Source organism: Amphibalanus amphitrite, unplaced genomic scaffold (genome assembly GCF_019059575.1).
Source record: "Amphibalanus amphitrite isolate SeventyFive unplaced genomic scaffold, NRLGWU_Aamphi_draft 001571F_arrow, whole genome shotgun sequence".
Classification (NCBI taxonomy): domain Eukaryota; kingdom Metazoa; phylum Arthropoda; class Thecostraca; order Balanomorpha; family Balanidae; genus Amphibalanus; species Amphibalanus amphitrite.
In genome coordinates, this window is record NW_024883064.1 from 45,896 (window position 1) to 62,279 (window position 16,384).

The 16,384-nt window shown below is 45.0% G+C and overlaps 1 protein-coding gene and 1 non-coding gene across 2 annotated transcripts in view; both read right to left on the reverse strand.

Annotated features, from left to right (window-relative positions):
• Positions 1–171: 171 nt before the first annotated feature.
• Positions 172–244, reverse strand: Trnaa-agc. Its single transcript has one exon. It is a non-coding gene; the product is annotated as a tRNA-Ala (tRNA).
• A 955-nt stretch (positions 245–1,199) lies between these two features.
• LOC122373911 overlaps positions 1,200–16,384 on the reverse strand; it is a 92,137-nt gene continuing 76,952 nt past the window's right edge. Inside the window, exons 7-11 of the mRNA XM_043352365.1 lie at positions 15,528–15,579; positions 3,702–3,773; positions 3,200–3,367; positions 1,843–2,664; positions 1,200–1,417 (exon numbers count right to left, since the gene is read on the reverse strand). Of these exons, the coding sequence (XP_043208300.1) occupies positions 1,876–2,664; positions 3,200–3,367; positions 3,702–3,773; positions 15,528–15,579 (1,081 nt within the window). The 3' untranslated portion in view covers positions 1,200–1,417; positions 1,843–1,875. The remainder of the gene's footprint in view (positions 1,418–1,842; positions 2,665–3,199; positions 3,368–3,701; positions 3,774–15,527; positions 15,580–16,384) is intronic.

Here is a 16,384-nt window from a genome sequence, read left to right on the forward strand (position 1 = left end):
TTTGCTATTTCCCAACGACGAACTGATTTCTGATTTTATTTTGCCTCCTCTCTAACCAGAAATGCGTCACATTTCGGCTTCGTAGCGTAGGTGCCATTGCGCAATACCCGCCCTAATGTCAGTCGGCATCCCACAAACCACAGTTACCTGGGTCAACCTAGGTCAAGAAGCTGGAGCTGCGGGGTATCGATCCCCGTACCTCTCACATGCTAAGCGAGCGCTCTACCACTTGAGCTACAGCCCCCGATTTGTACGGCGGTGTGGAGCTCTGTCGGTGTGTCCGGTCCACCCTCATCCAGTTCGGGACCACGCCCAGTGGCCACTTTCACCTGGCGCGTCCTCGGTCCGGTCGGCTGTCCACTCGCCAGTGCCACCACGACTGATAACATTCTGAGAACGAGCTCACATCCCTGGCCACAGCCGTCCCGGCTTCAGAGCCATCCGTCTTTATCAACTATCAAGGCTGGGCAAATATGATTAGATTCATGTGACGTATCTAAGCGGCCTTGAATACTTACCTACCGAAAATAAGATGCTACACATTCTCGACGTTCATTTGCAAGTATGGGCTGATCTTACGTTTACACACGAGAGAGAGAGAGAGAGAGAGAGAGAGAGAGAGAGAGAGAGAGAGAGAGAGAGAGAGAGAGAGAGAGAGGAGAGAGAGAGAGAGAGAGAGAGAGAGAGAGAGAGAGAGAGAGAGAGAGTCAGAGGGAATACTCAGATGGGGAAAGGGATGTGCATGGTTGTGATTCTCAATTCCCAAATGTGACATGCCTCATAACCACTGCAGGTCGGATCGCAGCCTGTGGGCGGCTAGAGCCTCGGACGCGCTGAGTCAGGCTGTTTGACATCAGGCTATCGGCAGTTGACCTCTCTGCAGGGACGTTACTTTACCGACGGTATCATTTGACCAGCCGCTGGTCTCCGAGCTTCGCCGCTGAACTATGACATTTGACCGGTCCTGATCTAAAAGGGTCATCATTGAAATGACCTCATTCTAACGCAAACAATTGCTCAATTTATGGGAAGATATTATCTACATAGAAACCTGAGAAACAAATCGGTCATCCGCTCGTGGGTTCAACAAGGCGCATTGCCTAGAAATTGTACTTGTTATGCATTTTGTATCCTATGTTGCGTTATTCAATCTGTTGATAGTATATGCGATTTTTTATTGTTAAACATAAGGCAAAAGAGCCATTTGCTTGCTATCTTTATTTCATCATCAAGTCGAACGATCAAAATTTGTCTCACACAATCTCACATTCCCTCAAACCAATGAAATGAGTCATCATGACTCTTGAGTCAACATCAATTCAAAAGTAATGAATACAAGGAAATGCTAAGGAAGAATGAAATATGTGCTCAAGTTTTCGGGTCAGTGATCAAGAGCATTTGGTTTAAAAGGACACTATAGTTCGTTTTTCTTAAGTTTGCCCCTCACTGTAAACGTCTTTTTGAACACAGCACGAGAATTGCTTGCTGAATTACTGAGAAAACTGGTTGGCGCACAATGATTTGACCAGATTTGACAGACGATCAATTTCATCAAATTTATTTACTATTTCACAGACTTGTAGCTCGTATTTGCTAATACCTACAGCCCCACAGGGATAGACGACTTCTCAGGAATTCTGTCTGAACTAATAAATAAATTGCACGGCGCTTAACATAACGTTAAATCGTCGGTGTTCAAAACTTATTTTGAAAATAATATTCATATCTACAATACAATGTGCGCCAACCAGTTTTCTCAGTAATTCAGCTAGCAATTCTCGTGCTGTGTTCAAAAAGACGTTTACAGTGAGGGGCAAACTTAAGAAAAACGAACTATAGTTAGGTATGTATATAGAGAGAGTTTATGGTCTCGACCTAGGCGGAATCAGCAAATCCCATTCGCAAGTTATCCGCATCGAACACCGTGTAAAACTTCTGCATGAACATTGTTCCGAGACTCACGTAGTTGTCGATGAATTGAGGCAGCCCGACGAACCCGGAAATACACATCTCCGCACCTCCCTCGAGAGGGATGACAAACACATACTCAAGGGGGCTCATCTCCAGGGAGCGGCCAGCGATCGTCATCTTCAAGGAGGGCAGCGTGCTGACGGAGGTGCAGTTGAGTGCGACCACGCCCGGCTGGCCGATGTCTATACCTCCAATCGCATCGTTGACCGTCTTGGCCATCTCCATCGACATGAAGAAGTAGGGGTTGAGGCTGTTGGCGTTGACCAGACAGTTGCCGGTGCAGAGGCTCGTCTCTCCGACGTCAAAGCTCTCCGTCATGACCACCCAGCCGTCCGGATTCTGCAGGGTGGTCGCCCACACCAGCTCGCCGCTGTAGCGGGCGCTGTTGAGGCCGCCCAGAGACAGCTCCCCTCCGGCTCCGTCCCGGCCCAGCCAGAGGCCCATCAGACGCTGGCCGATCAGGTCCTGCGACTTCATCGTGTCCAGGATGGAGGGAACCCGGTCCGGCTGCAGCGAGAAGCCCAGCCCCAGCACGCCGTCGTTGGGCGCCTGCACCGAGTAGCTGTTCCAGACGGCTGTGGCCTCGCCGAACGTCTGGCCCTGCACAGTGGCGCCCGCCACGCTGATCGAATCCTTGGAGAGCACGCCGCTGGCGTTCTGTCCGTACGGCAGCTCGAACGGAGTGCCGTCAGCCTAAAAATGTAAAAGATGGCTTTGTCAGCTATGTTGTTGAATTCCAACAGGCTGCGTTATCGTGAAGAGTTTTGATTCAGTTTACAGTTACAAAGCTAAACAATAAAATTGGAGCCAAAGATGAGTTAGTAACTCTTAAGCACCTCTGTGGGTATGCGAACTCAGACTTCTGAAGGCCCAGAGCTCGGATTCATCCGTTTTTCTCGCAGAATACGCCCTTAGTAACTAAGTGCTTTCAGCGCAGGGAGACTGACGGAAGTCATACAGCGCTAACCTCCTATGTAGAATACGATGTGATAGCTCTCCCGACTCCCTGTATAATGTATATGAGGGATGGAGCGATATGAGGGATAGTGATAGCTCACTTCGTAAGCGGAGTACGAACGGATTTGGCTGCTCAACTTTACGAAGGACCAGCGCAGTCAGTAGCTCATCTCGTACGAAGCACGAACGGATCTTGCAGCCCACCGCGTATGAAACACAAACGCGTTTAGAAGCTCACCTATACGGGGCACGAATGTAGTTGGTGGCTCACCTCGTATGTGGAGGAGGCGGCGGAGTCGTAGCGGCGGTGTCCCGTGCAGAACGGGTCGCTGCAGTTGACCGATGGCACGTAGGTCAGCCGGCTACTGATGTCCACAGTGACCGTCATGGACTGATCGGGGGTGCCTATCCCGATCACACCCACAAACGACTGCTGGCCCTGGAAACGGGAGAGCGAGAGGAGGCATTGTGAGGTGTGATTTTTACTTGGGGTCTGAGATGTTCACCAAAGAATTACCTACTCTCATTCTTTACAACCGTTTTCTTCACATCCCCATACCCTCGAAATGAGAGTTAACCTTAAGTAATTGAGCATCTGAGAATGACTTTAGCGTGAATAGCAAATTAATTCAGCCAAAAGTATTTCTTCGATTACATACTTCACATTATTCGGAACATCACATCACTGCGAGTTGAAGGAGAAGTGGCCATTTCACTGTCAATTTCAGAGCGTGAGGCAGGAGGTGAGGTTACTACCAAAGACATAAACTCACGTTGACAAGGACGTCTTTCAGCGGCAAAGAGATGACGCTATATCCAGCGGTCCTGTCGGGCACGGCTGCCGCCTGCATGTCCATCAAGTTAGCGTCGTATTCGTATTCGTTTTCAGCGTCGAGTTCAAAACATCGCCAAACTATGCCAAACGATAGATCTTGACACGCTGATTCCAAAAATATCACTCATTTTTTCCTAGGTCAAATATTTTGACCTCTAGGGGCAAAAAAACCACTCTGGCTATAAACAACAATAAGGTACTTCTTTATTTACCGTCCGATCGGGCTGAAACTTACACAAAACATGTGCCGCCACACAAGGATGCGTCACAATCAACAAAATCACCGATCGAGGTCAAAGGTCAAGGTCATATTTGCGAAAAACCGTTATTTTTCGACGGGGTACCAAATAAAAACTTTATTTACCGTCCGATCGGGCTGAAACTTACACAAAACATGTGCCGCCACACAAGGATGCGTCACAATCAACAAAATCGCCGATCGAGGTCAAAGGTCAAGGTCATATTTGCGAAAAACCGTTATTTTTCGACGGGGTACCAATAAAAACTTTATTTACCGTCCGATCGGGCTGAAACTTACACAAAGCATGTGCCGACACACAGGGATGCGTCACAATCAACAAAATCGCCGATCGAGGTCAAAGGTCAAGGTCATATTTGCGAAAAACCGTTATTTTTCGACGGGGTACCAAATAAAAACTTTATTTACCGTCCGATCGGGCTGAAACTTACACAAAACATGTGCCGCCACACAAGGATGCGTCACAATCAACAAAATTGCCGATCGAGGTCAAAAGTCAAGGTCATATTTGCGAAAAACCGTTATTTTTCGACGGGGTACCAAATAAAAACTTTATTTACCGTCCGATCGGGCTGAAACTTACACAAAACATGTGCCGCCACACAAGGATGCGTCACAATCAACAAAATCGCCGATCGAGGTCAAAGGTCAAGGTCATATTTGCGAAAAAACCGTTATTTTTCGACGGGGTACCAAACAAAAACTTTATTTACCGTCCGATCGGGCTGAAACTTACACAAAACATGTGCCGCCACACAAGAATGCGTCACAATCAACAAAATCGCCGATCGAGGTCAAAGGTCAAGGTCATATTTGCGAAAAACCGTTATTTTTCGACGGGGTACCAAAAAAAAACTTTATTTACCGTCCGATCGGGCTGAAACTTACACAAAACATGTGCCGCCACACAAGGATGCGTCACAATCAACAAAATCGCCGATCGAGGTCAAAGGTCAAGGTCATATTTGCGAAAAACCGTTATTTTTCGACGGGGTACCAAATAAAAACTTTATTTACCGTCCGATCGGGCTGAAACTTACACAAAACATGTGCCGCCACACAAGGATGCGTCACAATCAACAAAATCGCCGATCGAGGTCAAAGGTCAAGGTCATATTTGCAAAAAAACCGTTATTTTTCGACGGGGTACCAAATAAAAACTTTATTTACCGTCCGATCGGGCTGAAACTTACACAAAACATGTGCCGCCACACAAGGATGCGTCACAATCAACAAAATCGCCGATCGAGGTCAAAGGTCAAGGTCATATTTGCGAAAAACCGTTATTTTTCGACGGGGTACCAAATAAAACTTTATTTACCGTCCGATCGGGCTGAAACTTACACAAAACATGTGCCGCCACACAAGGATGCGTCACAATCAAGAAAATCGCCGATCGAGGTCAAAGGTCAAGGTCATATTTGCGAAAAAACCGTTATTTTTCGACGGGGTACCAAATAAAAACTTTATTTACCGTCCGATCGGGCTGAAATTTACACAAAACATGTGCCGCCACACAAGGATGCGTAACAATCAACAAAATCGCCGATCGAGGTCAAAGGTCAAGGTCATATTTGCGAAAAACCGTTATTTTTCGACGGGGTACCAAATAAAAACTTTATTTACCGTCCGATCGGGCTGAAACTTACACAAAACATGTGCCGCCACACAAGGATGCGTCACAATCAACAAAATCGCCGATCGAGATCAAAGGTCAAGGTCATATTTGCGAAAAACCATTATTTTTCGACGGGGTACCAAATAAAAACTTTATTTACCGTCCGATCGGGCTGAAACTTACACAAAACATGTGCCGCCACACAAGGATGCGTCACAATCAACAAAATCGCCGATCGAGGTCAAAGGTCAATGTCATATTTGCGAAAAACCGTTATTTTTCGACGGGGTACCAAATAAAAACTTTATTTACCGTCCGATCGGGCTGAAACTTACACAAAACATGTGCCGCCACACAAGGATGCGTCACAATCAACAAAATCGCCGATCGAGGTCAAAGGTCAAGGTCATATTTGCGAAAAACCGTTATTTTTCGACGGGGTACCAAATAAAAACTTTATTTACCGTCCGATCGGGCTGAAACTTACACAAAACATGTGCCGCCACACAAGGATGCGTCACAATCAACAAAATCGCCGATCGAGGTCAAAGGTCAAGGTCATATTTGCGAAAAACCGTTATTTTTCGACGGGGTACCAAATAAAAACTTTATTTACCGTCCGATCGGGCTGAAACTTACACAAAACATGTGCCGCCACACAAGGATGCGTCACAATCAACAAAATCGCCGATCGAGGTCAAAGGTCAAGGTCATATTTGCGAAAAACCGTTATTTTTCGACGGGGTACCAAATAAAAACTTTATTTACCGTCCGATCGGGCTGAAACTTACACAAAACATGTGCCGCCACACAAGGATGCGTCACAATCAACAAAATCGCCGATCGAGGTCAAAGGTCAAGGTCATATTTGCGAAAAACCGTTATTTTTCGACGGGGTACCAAATAAAAACTTTATTTACCGTCCGATCGGGCTGAAACTTACACAAAACATGTGCCGCCACACAAGGATGCGTCACAATCAACAAAATCGCCGATCGAGGTCAAAGGTCAAGGTCATATTTGCGAAAAACCGTTATTTTTCGACGGGGTACCAAATAAAAACTTTATTTACCGTCCGATCGGGCTGAAACTTACACAAAACATGTGCCGCCACACAAGGATGCGTCACAATCAACAAAATCGCCGATCGAGGTCAAAGGTCAAGGTCATATTTGCGAAAAACCGTTATTTTTCGACGGGGTACCAAATAAAAACTTTATTTACCGTCCGATCGGGCTGAAACTTACACAAAACATGTGCCGCCACACAAGGATGCGTCACAATCAACAAAATCGCCGATCGAGGTCAAAGGTCAAGGTCATATTTGCGAAAAACCGTTATTTTTCGACGGGGTACCAAATAAAAACTTTATTTACCGTCCGATCGGGCTGAAACTTACACAAAACATGTGCCGCCACACAAGGATGCGTCACAATCAACAAAATCGCCGATCGAGGTCAAAGGTCAAGGTCATATTTGCGAAAAACCGTTATTTTTCGACGGGGTACCAAATAAAAACTTTATTTACCGTCCGATCGGGCTGAAACTTACACAAAACATGTGCCGCCACACAAGGATGCGTCACAATCAACAAAATCGCCGATCGAGGTCAAAGGTCAAGGTCATATTTGCGAAAAAACCGTTATTTTTCGACGGGGTACCAAATAAAAACTTTATTTACCGTCCGATCGGGCTGAAACTTACACAAAACATGTGCCGCCACACAAGGATGCGTCACAATCAACAAAATCGCCGATCGAGGTCAAAGGTCAAGGTCATATTTGCGAAAAACCGTTATTTTTCGACGGGGTACCAAATAAAAACTTTATTTACCGTCCGATCGGGCTGAAACTTACACAAAACATGTGCCGCCACACAAGGATGCGTCACAATCAACAAAATCGCCGATCGAGGTCAAAGGTCAAGGTCATATTTGCGAAAAAACCGTTATTTTTCGACGGGGTACCAAATAAAAACTTTATTTACCGTCCGATCGGGCTGAAACTTACACAAAACATGTGCCGCCACACAAGGATGCGTCACAATCAACAAAATCGCCGATCGAGGTCAAAGGTCAAGGTCATATTTGCGAAAAACCGTTATTTTTCGACGGGGTACCAAATAAAAACTTTATTTACCGTCCGATCGGGCTGAAACTTACACAAAACATGTGCCGCCACACAAGGATGCGTCACAATCAACAAAATCGCCGATCGAGGTCAAAGGTCAAGGTCATATTTGCGAAAAACCGTTATTTTTCGACGGGGTACCAAATAAAAACTTTATTTACCGTCCGATCGGGCTGAAACTTACACAAAACATGTGCCGCCACACAAGGATGCGTCACAATCAACAAAATCGCCGATCGAGGTCAAAGGTCAAGGTCATATTTGCGAAAAACCGTTATTTTTCGACGGGGTACCAAATAAAAACTTTATTTACCGTCCGATCGGGCTGAAACTTACACAAAACATGTGCCGCCACACAAGGATGCGTCACAATCAACAAAATCGCCGATCGAGGTCAAAGGTCAAGGTCATATTTGCGAAAAACCGTTATTTTTCGACGGGGTACCAAATAAAAACTTTATTTACCGTCCGATCGGGCTGAAACTTACACAAAACATGTGCCGCCACACAAGGATGCGTCACAATCAACAAAATCGCCGATCGAGGTCAAAGGTCAAGGTCATATTTGCGAAAAACCGTTATTTTTCGACGGGGTACCAAATAAAAACTTTATTTACCGTCCGATCGGGCTGAAACTTACACAAAACATGTGCCGCCACACAAGGATGCGTCACAATCAACAAAATCGCCGATCGAGGTCAAAGGTCAAGGTCATATTTGCGAAAAAACCGTTATTTTTCGACGGGGTACCAAATAAAAACTTTATTTACCGTCCGATCGGGCTGAAACTTACACAAAACATGTGCCGCCACACAAGGATGCGTCACAATCAACAAAATCGCCGATCGAGGTCAAAGGTCAAGGTCATATTTGCGAAAAACCGTTATTTTTCGACGGGGTACCAAATAAAAACTTTATTTACCGTCCGATCGGGCTGAAACTTACACAAAACATGTGCCGCCACACAAGGATGCGTCACAATCAACAAAATCGCCGATCGAGGTCAAAGGTCAAGGTCATATTTGCGAAAAAACCGTTATTTTTCGACGGGGTACCAAATAAAAACTTTATTTACCGTCCGATCGGGCTGAAACTTACACAAAACATGTGCCGCCACACAAGGATGCGTCACAATCAACAAAATCGCCGATCGAGGTCAAAGGTCAAGGTCATATTTGCGAAAAACCGTTATTTTTCGACGGGGTACCAAATAAAAACTTTATTTACCGTCCGATCGGGCTGAAACTTACACAAAACATGTGCCGCCACACAAGGATGCGTCACAATCAACAAAATCGCCGATCGAGGTCAAAGGTCAAGGTCATATTTGCGAAAAACCGTTATTTTTCGACGGGGTACCAAATAAAAACTTTATTTACCGTCCGATCGGGCTGAAACTTACACAAAACATGTGCCGCCACACAAGGATGCGTCACAATCAACAAAATCGCCGATCGAGGTCAAAGGTCAAGGTCATATTTGCGAAAAACCGTTATTTTTCGACGGGGTACCAAATAAAAACTTTATTTACCGTCCGATCGGGCTGAAACTTACACAAAACATGTGCCGCCACACAAGGATGCGTCACAATCAACAAAATCGCCGATCGAGGTCAAAGGTCAAGGTCATATTTGCGAAAAACCGTTATTTTTCGACGGGGTACCAAATAAAAACTTTATTTACCGTCCGATCGGGCTGAAACTTACACAAAACATGTGCCGCCACACAAGGATGCGTCACAATCAACAAAATCGCCGATCGAGGTCAAAGGTCAAGGTCATATTTGCGAAAAACCGTTATTTTTCGACGGGGTACCAAATAAAAACTTTATTTACCGTCCGATCGGGCTGAAACTTACACAAAACATGTGCCGCCACACAAGGATGCGTCACAATCAACAAAATCGCCGATCGAGGTCAAAGGTCAAGGTCATATTTGCGAAAAACCGTTATTTTTCGACGGGGTACCAAATAAAAACTTTATTTACCGTCCGATCGGGCTGAAACTTACACAAAACATGTGCCGCCACACAAGGATGCGTCACAATCAACAAAATCGCCGATCGAGGTCAAAGGTCAAGGTCATATTTGCGAAAAACCGTTATTTTTCGACGGGGTACCAAATAAAAACTTTATTTACCGTCCGATCGGGCTGAAACTTACACAAAACATGTGCCGCCACACAAGGATGCGTCACAATCAACAAAATCGCCGATCGAGGTCAAAGGTCAAGGTCATATTTGCGAAAAACCGTTATTTTTCGACGGGGTACCAAATAAAAACTTTATTTACCGTCCGATCGGGCTGAAACTTACACAAAACATGTGCCGCCACACAAGGATGCGTCACAATCAACAAAATCGCCGATCGAGGTCAAAGGTCAAGGTCATATTTGCGAAAAACCGTTATTTTTCGACGGGGTACCAAATAAAAACTTTATTTACCGTCCGATCGGGCTGAAACTTACACAAAACATGTGCCGCCACACAAGGATGCGTCACAATCAACAAAATCGCCGATCGAGGTCAAAGGTCAAGGTCATATTTGCGAAAAACCGTTATTTTTCGACGGGGTACCAAATAAAAACTTTATTTACCGTCCGATCGGGCTGAAACTTACACAAAACATGTGCCGCCACACAAGGATGCGTCACAATCAACAAAATCGCCGATCGAGGTCAAAGGTCAAGGTCATATTTGCGAAAAACCGTTATTTTTCGACGGGGTACCAAATAAAAACTTTATTTACCGTCCGATCGGGCTGAAACTTACACAAAACATGTGCCGCCACACAAGGATGCGTCACAATCAACAAAATCGCCGATCGAGGTCAAAGGTCAAGGTCATATTTGCGAAAAACCGTTATTTTTCGACGGGGTACCAAATAAAAACTTTATTTACCGTCCGATCGGGCTGAAACTTACACAAAACATGTGCCGCCACACAAGGATGCGTCACAATCAACAAAATCGCCGATCGAGGTCAAAGGTCAAGGTCATATTTGCGAAAAACCGTTATTTTTCGACGGGGTACCAAATAAAAACTTTATTTACCGTCCGATCGGGCTGAAACTTACACAAAACATGTGCCGCCACACAAGGATGCGTCACAATCAACAAAATCGCCGATCGAGGTCAAAGGTCAAGGTCATATTTGCGAAAAACCGTTATTTTTCGACGGGGTACCAAATAAAAACTTTATTTACCGTCCGATCGGGCTGAAACTTACACAAAACATGTGCCGCCACACAAGGATGCGTCACAATCAACAAAATCGCCGATCGAGGTCAAAGGTCAAGGTCATATTTGCGAAAAAACCGTTATTTTTCGACGGGGTACCAAATAAAAACTTTATTTACCGTCCGATCGGGCTGAAACTTACACAAAACATGTGCCGCCACACAAGGATGCGTCACAATCAACAAAATTCGCCGATCGAGGTCAAAGGTCAAGGTCATATTTGCGAAAAACCGTTATTTTTCGTACTTTAACGGTTTTTCGCAAATATGACCTTGACCTTTGACCTCGATCGGCGAATTTTGTTGATTGTGACGCATCCTTGTGTGGCGGCACATGTTTTGTGTAAGTTTCAGCCCGATCGGACGGTAAATAAAGTTTTTATTTGGTACCCCGTCGAAAAATAACGGTTTTTTCGCAAATATGACCTTGACCTTTGACCTCGATCGGCGATTTTGTTGATTGTGACGCATCCTTGTGTGGCGGCACATGTTTTGTGTAAGTTTCAGCCCGATCGGACGGTAAATAAAGTTTTTATTTGGTACCCCGTCGAAAAATAACGGTTTTTCGCAAATATGACCTTGACCTTTGACCTCGATCGGCGATTTTGTTGATTGTGACGCATCCTTGTGTGGCGGCACATGTTTTGTGTAAGTTTCAGCCCGATCGGACGGTAAATAAAGTTTTTATTTGGTACCCCGTCGAAAAATAACGGTTTTTCGCAAATATGACCTTGACCTTTGACCTCGATCGGCGATTTTGTTGATTGTGACGCATCCTTGTGTGGCGGCACATGTTTTGTGTAAGTTTCAGCCCGATCGGACGGTAAATAAAGTTTTTATTTGGTACCCCGTCGAAAAATAACGGTTTTTCGCAAATATGACCTTGACCTTTGACCTCGATCGGCGATTTTGTTGATTGTGACGCATCCTTGTGTGGCGGCACATGTTTTGTGTAAGTTTCAGCCCGATCGGACGGTAAATAAAGTTTTTATTTGGTACCCCGTCGAAAAATAACGGTTTTTCGCAAATATGACCTTGACCTTTGACCTCGATCGGCGATTTTGTTGATTGTGACGCATCCTTGTGTGGCGGCACATGTTTTGTGTAAGTTTCAGCCCGATCGGACGGTAAATAAAGTTTTTATTTGGTACCCCGTCGAAAAATAACGGTTTTTCGCAAATATGACCTTGACCTTTGACCTCGATCGGCGATTTTGTTGATTGTGACGCATCCTTGTGTGGCGGCACATGTTTTGTGTAAGTTTCAGCCCGATCGGACGGTAAATAAAGTTTTTATTTGGTACCCCGTCGAAAAATAACGGTTTTTCGCAAATATGACCTTGACCTTTGACCTCGATCGGCGATTTTGTTGATTGTGACGCATCCTTGTGTGGCGGCACATGTTTTGTGTAAGTTTCAGCCCGATCGGACGGTAAATAAAGTTTTTATTTGGTACCCCGTCGAAAAATAACGGTTTTTCGCAAATATGACCTTGACCTTTGACCTCGATCGGCGATTTTGTTGATTGTGACGCATCCTTGTGTGGCGGCACATGTTTTGTGTAAGTTTCAGCCCGATCGGACGGTAAATAAAGTTTTTATTTGGTACCCCGTCGAAAAATAACGGTTTTTCGCAAATATGACCTTGACCTTTGACCTCGATCGGCGATTTTGTTGATTGTGACGCATCCTTGTGTGGCGGCACATGTTTTGTGTAAGTTTCAGCCCGATCGGACGGTAAATAAAGTTTTTATTTGGTACCCCGTCGAAAAATAACGGTTTTTCGCAAATATGACCTTGACCTTTGACCTCGATCGGCGATTTTGTTGATTGTGACGCATCCTTGTGTGGCGGCACATGTTTTGTGTAAGTTTCAGCCCGATCGGACGGTAAATAAAGTTTTTATTTGGTACCCCGTCGAAAAATAACGGTTTTTCGCAAATATGACCTTGACCTTTGACCTCGATCGGCGATTTTGTTGATTGTGACGCATCCTTGTGTGGCGGCACATGTTTTGTGTAAGTTTCAGCCCGATCGGACGGTAAATAAAGTTTTTATTTGGTACCCCGTCGAAAAATAACGGTTTTTCGCAAATATGACCTTGACCTTTGACCTCGATCGGCGATTTTGTTGATTGTGACGCATCCTTGTGTGGCGGCACATGTTTTGTGTAAGTTTCAGCCCGATCGGACGGTAAATAAAGTTTTTATTTGGTACCCCGTCGAAAAATAACGGTTTTTCGCAAATATGACCTTGACCTTTGACCTCGATCGGCGATTTTGTTGATTGTGACGCATCCTTGTGTGGCGGCACATGTTTTGTGTAAGTTTCAGCCCGATCGGACGGTAAATAAAGTTTTTATTTGGTACCCCGTCGAAAAATAACGGTTTTTCGCAAATATGACCTTGACCTTTGACCTCGATCGGCGATTTTGTTGATTGTGACGCATCCTTGTGTGGCGGCACATGTTTTGTGTAAGTTTCAGCCCGATCGGACGGTAAATAAAGTTTTTATTTGGTACCCCGTCGAAAAATAACGGTTTTTCGCAAATATGACCTTGACCTTTGACCTCGATCGGCGATTTTGTTGATTGTGACGCATCCTTGTGTGGCGGCACATGTTTTGTGTAAGTTTCAGCCCGATCGGACGGTAAATAAAGTTTTTATTTGGTACCCCGTCGAAAAATAACGGTTTTTCGCAAATATGACCTTGACCTTTGACCTCGATCGGCGATTTTGTTGATTGTGACGCATCCTTGTGTGGCGGCACATGTTTTGTGTAAGTTTCAGCCCGATCGGACGGTAAATAAAGTTTTTATTTGGTACCCCGTCGAAAAATAACGGTTTTTCGCAAATATGACCTTGACCTTTGACCTCGATCGGCGATTTTGTTGATTGTGACGCATCCTTGTGTGGCGGCACATGTTTTGTGTAAGTTTCAGCCCGATCGGACGGTAAATAAAGTTTTTATTTGGTACCCCGTCGAAAAATAACTGGTTTTTCGCAAATATGACCTTGACCTTTGACCTCGATCGGCGATTTTGTTGATTGTGACGCATCCTTGTGTGGCGGCACATGTTTTGTGTAAGTTTCAGCCCGATCGGACGGTAAATAAAGTTTTTATTTGGTACCCCGTCGAAAAATAACGGTTTTTCGCAAATATGACCTTGACCTTTGACCTCGATCGGCGATTCTGTTGATTGTGACGCATCCTTGTGTGGCGGCACATGTTTTGTGTAAGTTTCAGCCCGATCGGACGGTAAATAAAGTTTTTATTTGGTACCCCGTCGAAAAATAACGGTTTTTCGCAAATATGACCTTGACCTTTGACCTCGATCGGCGATTTTGTTGATTGTGACGCATCCTTGTGTGGCGGCACATGTTTTTTGTAAGTTTCAGCCCGATCGGACGGTAAATAAAGTTTTTATTTGGTACCCCGTCGAAAAATAACGGTTTTTCGCAAATATGACCTTGACTTTTGGCCTCGATCGGCGACTTTGTTGATTGTGACGCATCCTTGTGTGGCGGCACATGTTTTGTGTAAGTTTCAGCCCGATCGGACGGTAAATAAAGTTTTTATTTGGTACCCCGTCGAAAAATAACGGTTTTTCGCAAATATGACCTTGACCTTTGACCTCGATCGGCGATTTTGTTGATTGTGACGCATCCTTGTGTGGTGGCACATGTTTTGTGTAAGTTTCAGCCCGATCGGACGGTAAATAAAGTTTTTATTTGGTACCCCGTCGAAAAATAACGGTTTTTCGCAAATATGACCTTGACCTTTGACCTCGATCGGCGATTTTGTTGATTGTGACGCATCCTTGTGTGGCGGCACATGTTTTGTGTAAGTTTCAGCCCGATCGGACGGTAAATAAAGTTTTTATTTGGTACCCCGTCGAAAAATAACGGTTTTTCGCAAATATGACCTTGACCTTTGACCTCGATCGGCGATTTTGTTGATTGTGACGCATCCTTGTGTGGCGGCACATGTTTTGTGTAAGTTTCAGCCCGATCGGACGGTAAATAAAGTTTTTATTTGGTACCCCGTCGAAAAATAACGGTTTTTCGCAAATATGACCTTGACCTTTGACCTCGATCGGCGATTTTGTTGATTGTGACGCATCCTTGTGTGGCGGCACATGTTTTGTGTAAGTTTCAGCCCGATCGGACGGTAAATAAAGTTTTTATTTGGTACCCCGTCGAAAAATAACGGTTTTTCGCAAATATGACCTTGACCTTTGACCTCGATCGGCGATTTTGTTGATTGTGACGCATCCTTGTGTGGCGGCACATGTTTTGTGTAAGTTTCAGCCCGATCGGACGGTAAATAAAGAAGTACCTTATTGTTGTTTATAGCCAGAGTGGTTTTTTGCCCCTAGAGGTCAAAATATTTGACCTAGGAAAAAATGAGTGACATTTTTGGAATCAGCGTGTCAAGATCTATCGTTTTGCATAGTTTGGCGATGTTTTGAACTCGACGCTGAAAACGAATACGAATACGACGCTAACTTGATGGACATGCCGCCTGCAGGGCGCCGAGACACGCCAGGGCCAGTAGAACACGCAGCATGGCAACTCTGTGAACGGAGCAGTAACGAGCGTGAGCTAGAGCTTACAACTATACTTATGGATTAATTAACGGACAAATTCACTCGATATCAAATCTGCTCAATGAAAAAGTCACCGATACTGATATGCATGTGGTATACGACATCGAATCACACGAATCAGACATACGAGAATAACTTTCAAGAAAAGAGACCAACACTACTCTTTTCAACACCTATCTGTGAGTGTGTGTGTGTGTGTGTGTGTGTGTGTGTGTGTGTGTGTGTGTGCGCAGCTCCAAGAGCAGTCACCTTCACCACCCTCGGCGACGAACTGATGAGGACCGAGACCAGTGCGGCTCACTTATAACCCCCCTCCCCGGCGGACCCCTACTGATAGCGATGACACCACGATACAGCCCGTGGGGCGTGCGTGATGACGCGAGTGCAGAAGTGCCTCCCTGCACGGACCTGACGTCCGGCACTCGACCTGAGTAGCATCCACTCAGACAGACATACATCTCAAGACGGGTGTGCATTATCGCTTCTTCTCAAACCTGTCCGGACAAGTCACGCGCGGAGATAGAAGCCCTCCTCTCATCATCTAGCTGGGTTTGTGAATCATAGAGATAAGCCCATTGAATCTCTCGTCCGACGGCATGGTAGTCATACAACTAGCTTGGTAATGCAAATCTGGATACACATATAATTGCACACACATTTCGTCAGGTTGCTTTGCTGAGGTAGCGTTTGTTCCATACTTCCGGATGGTCACTGGCACAAATACCTAGATATCAAAAGAATCACATCGTTTTTATCTCATCTGGCATCTGTT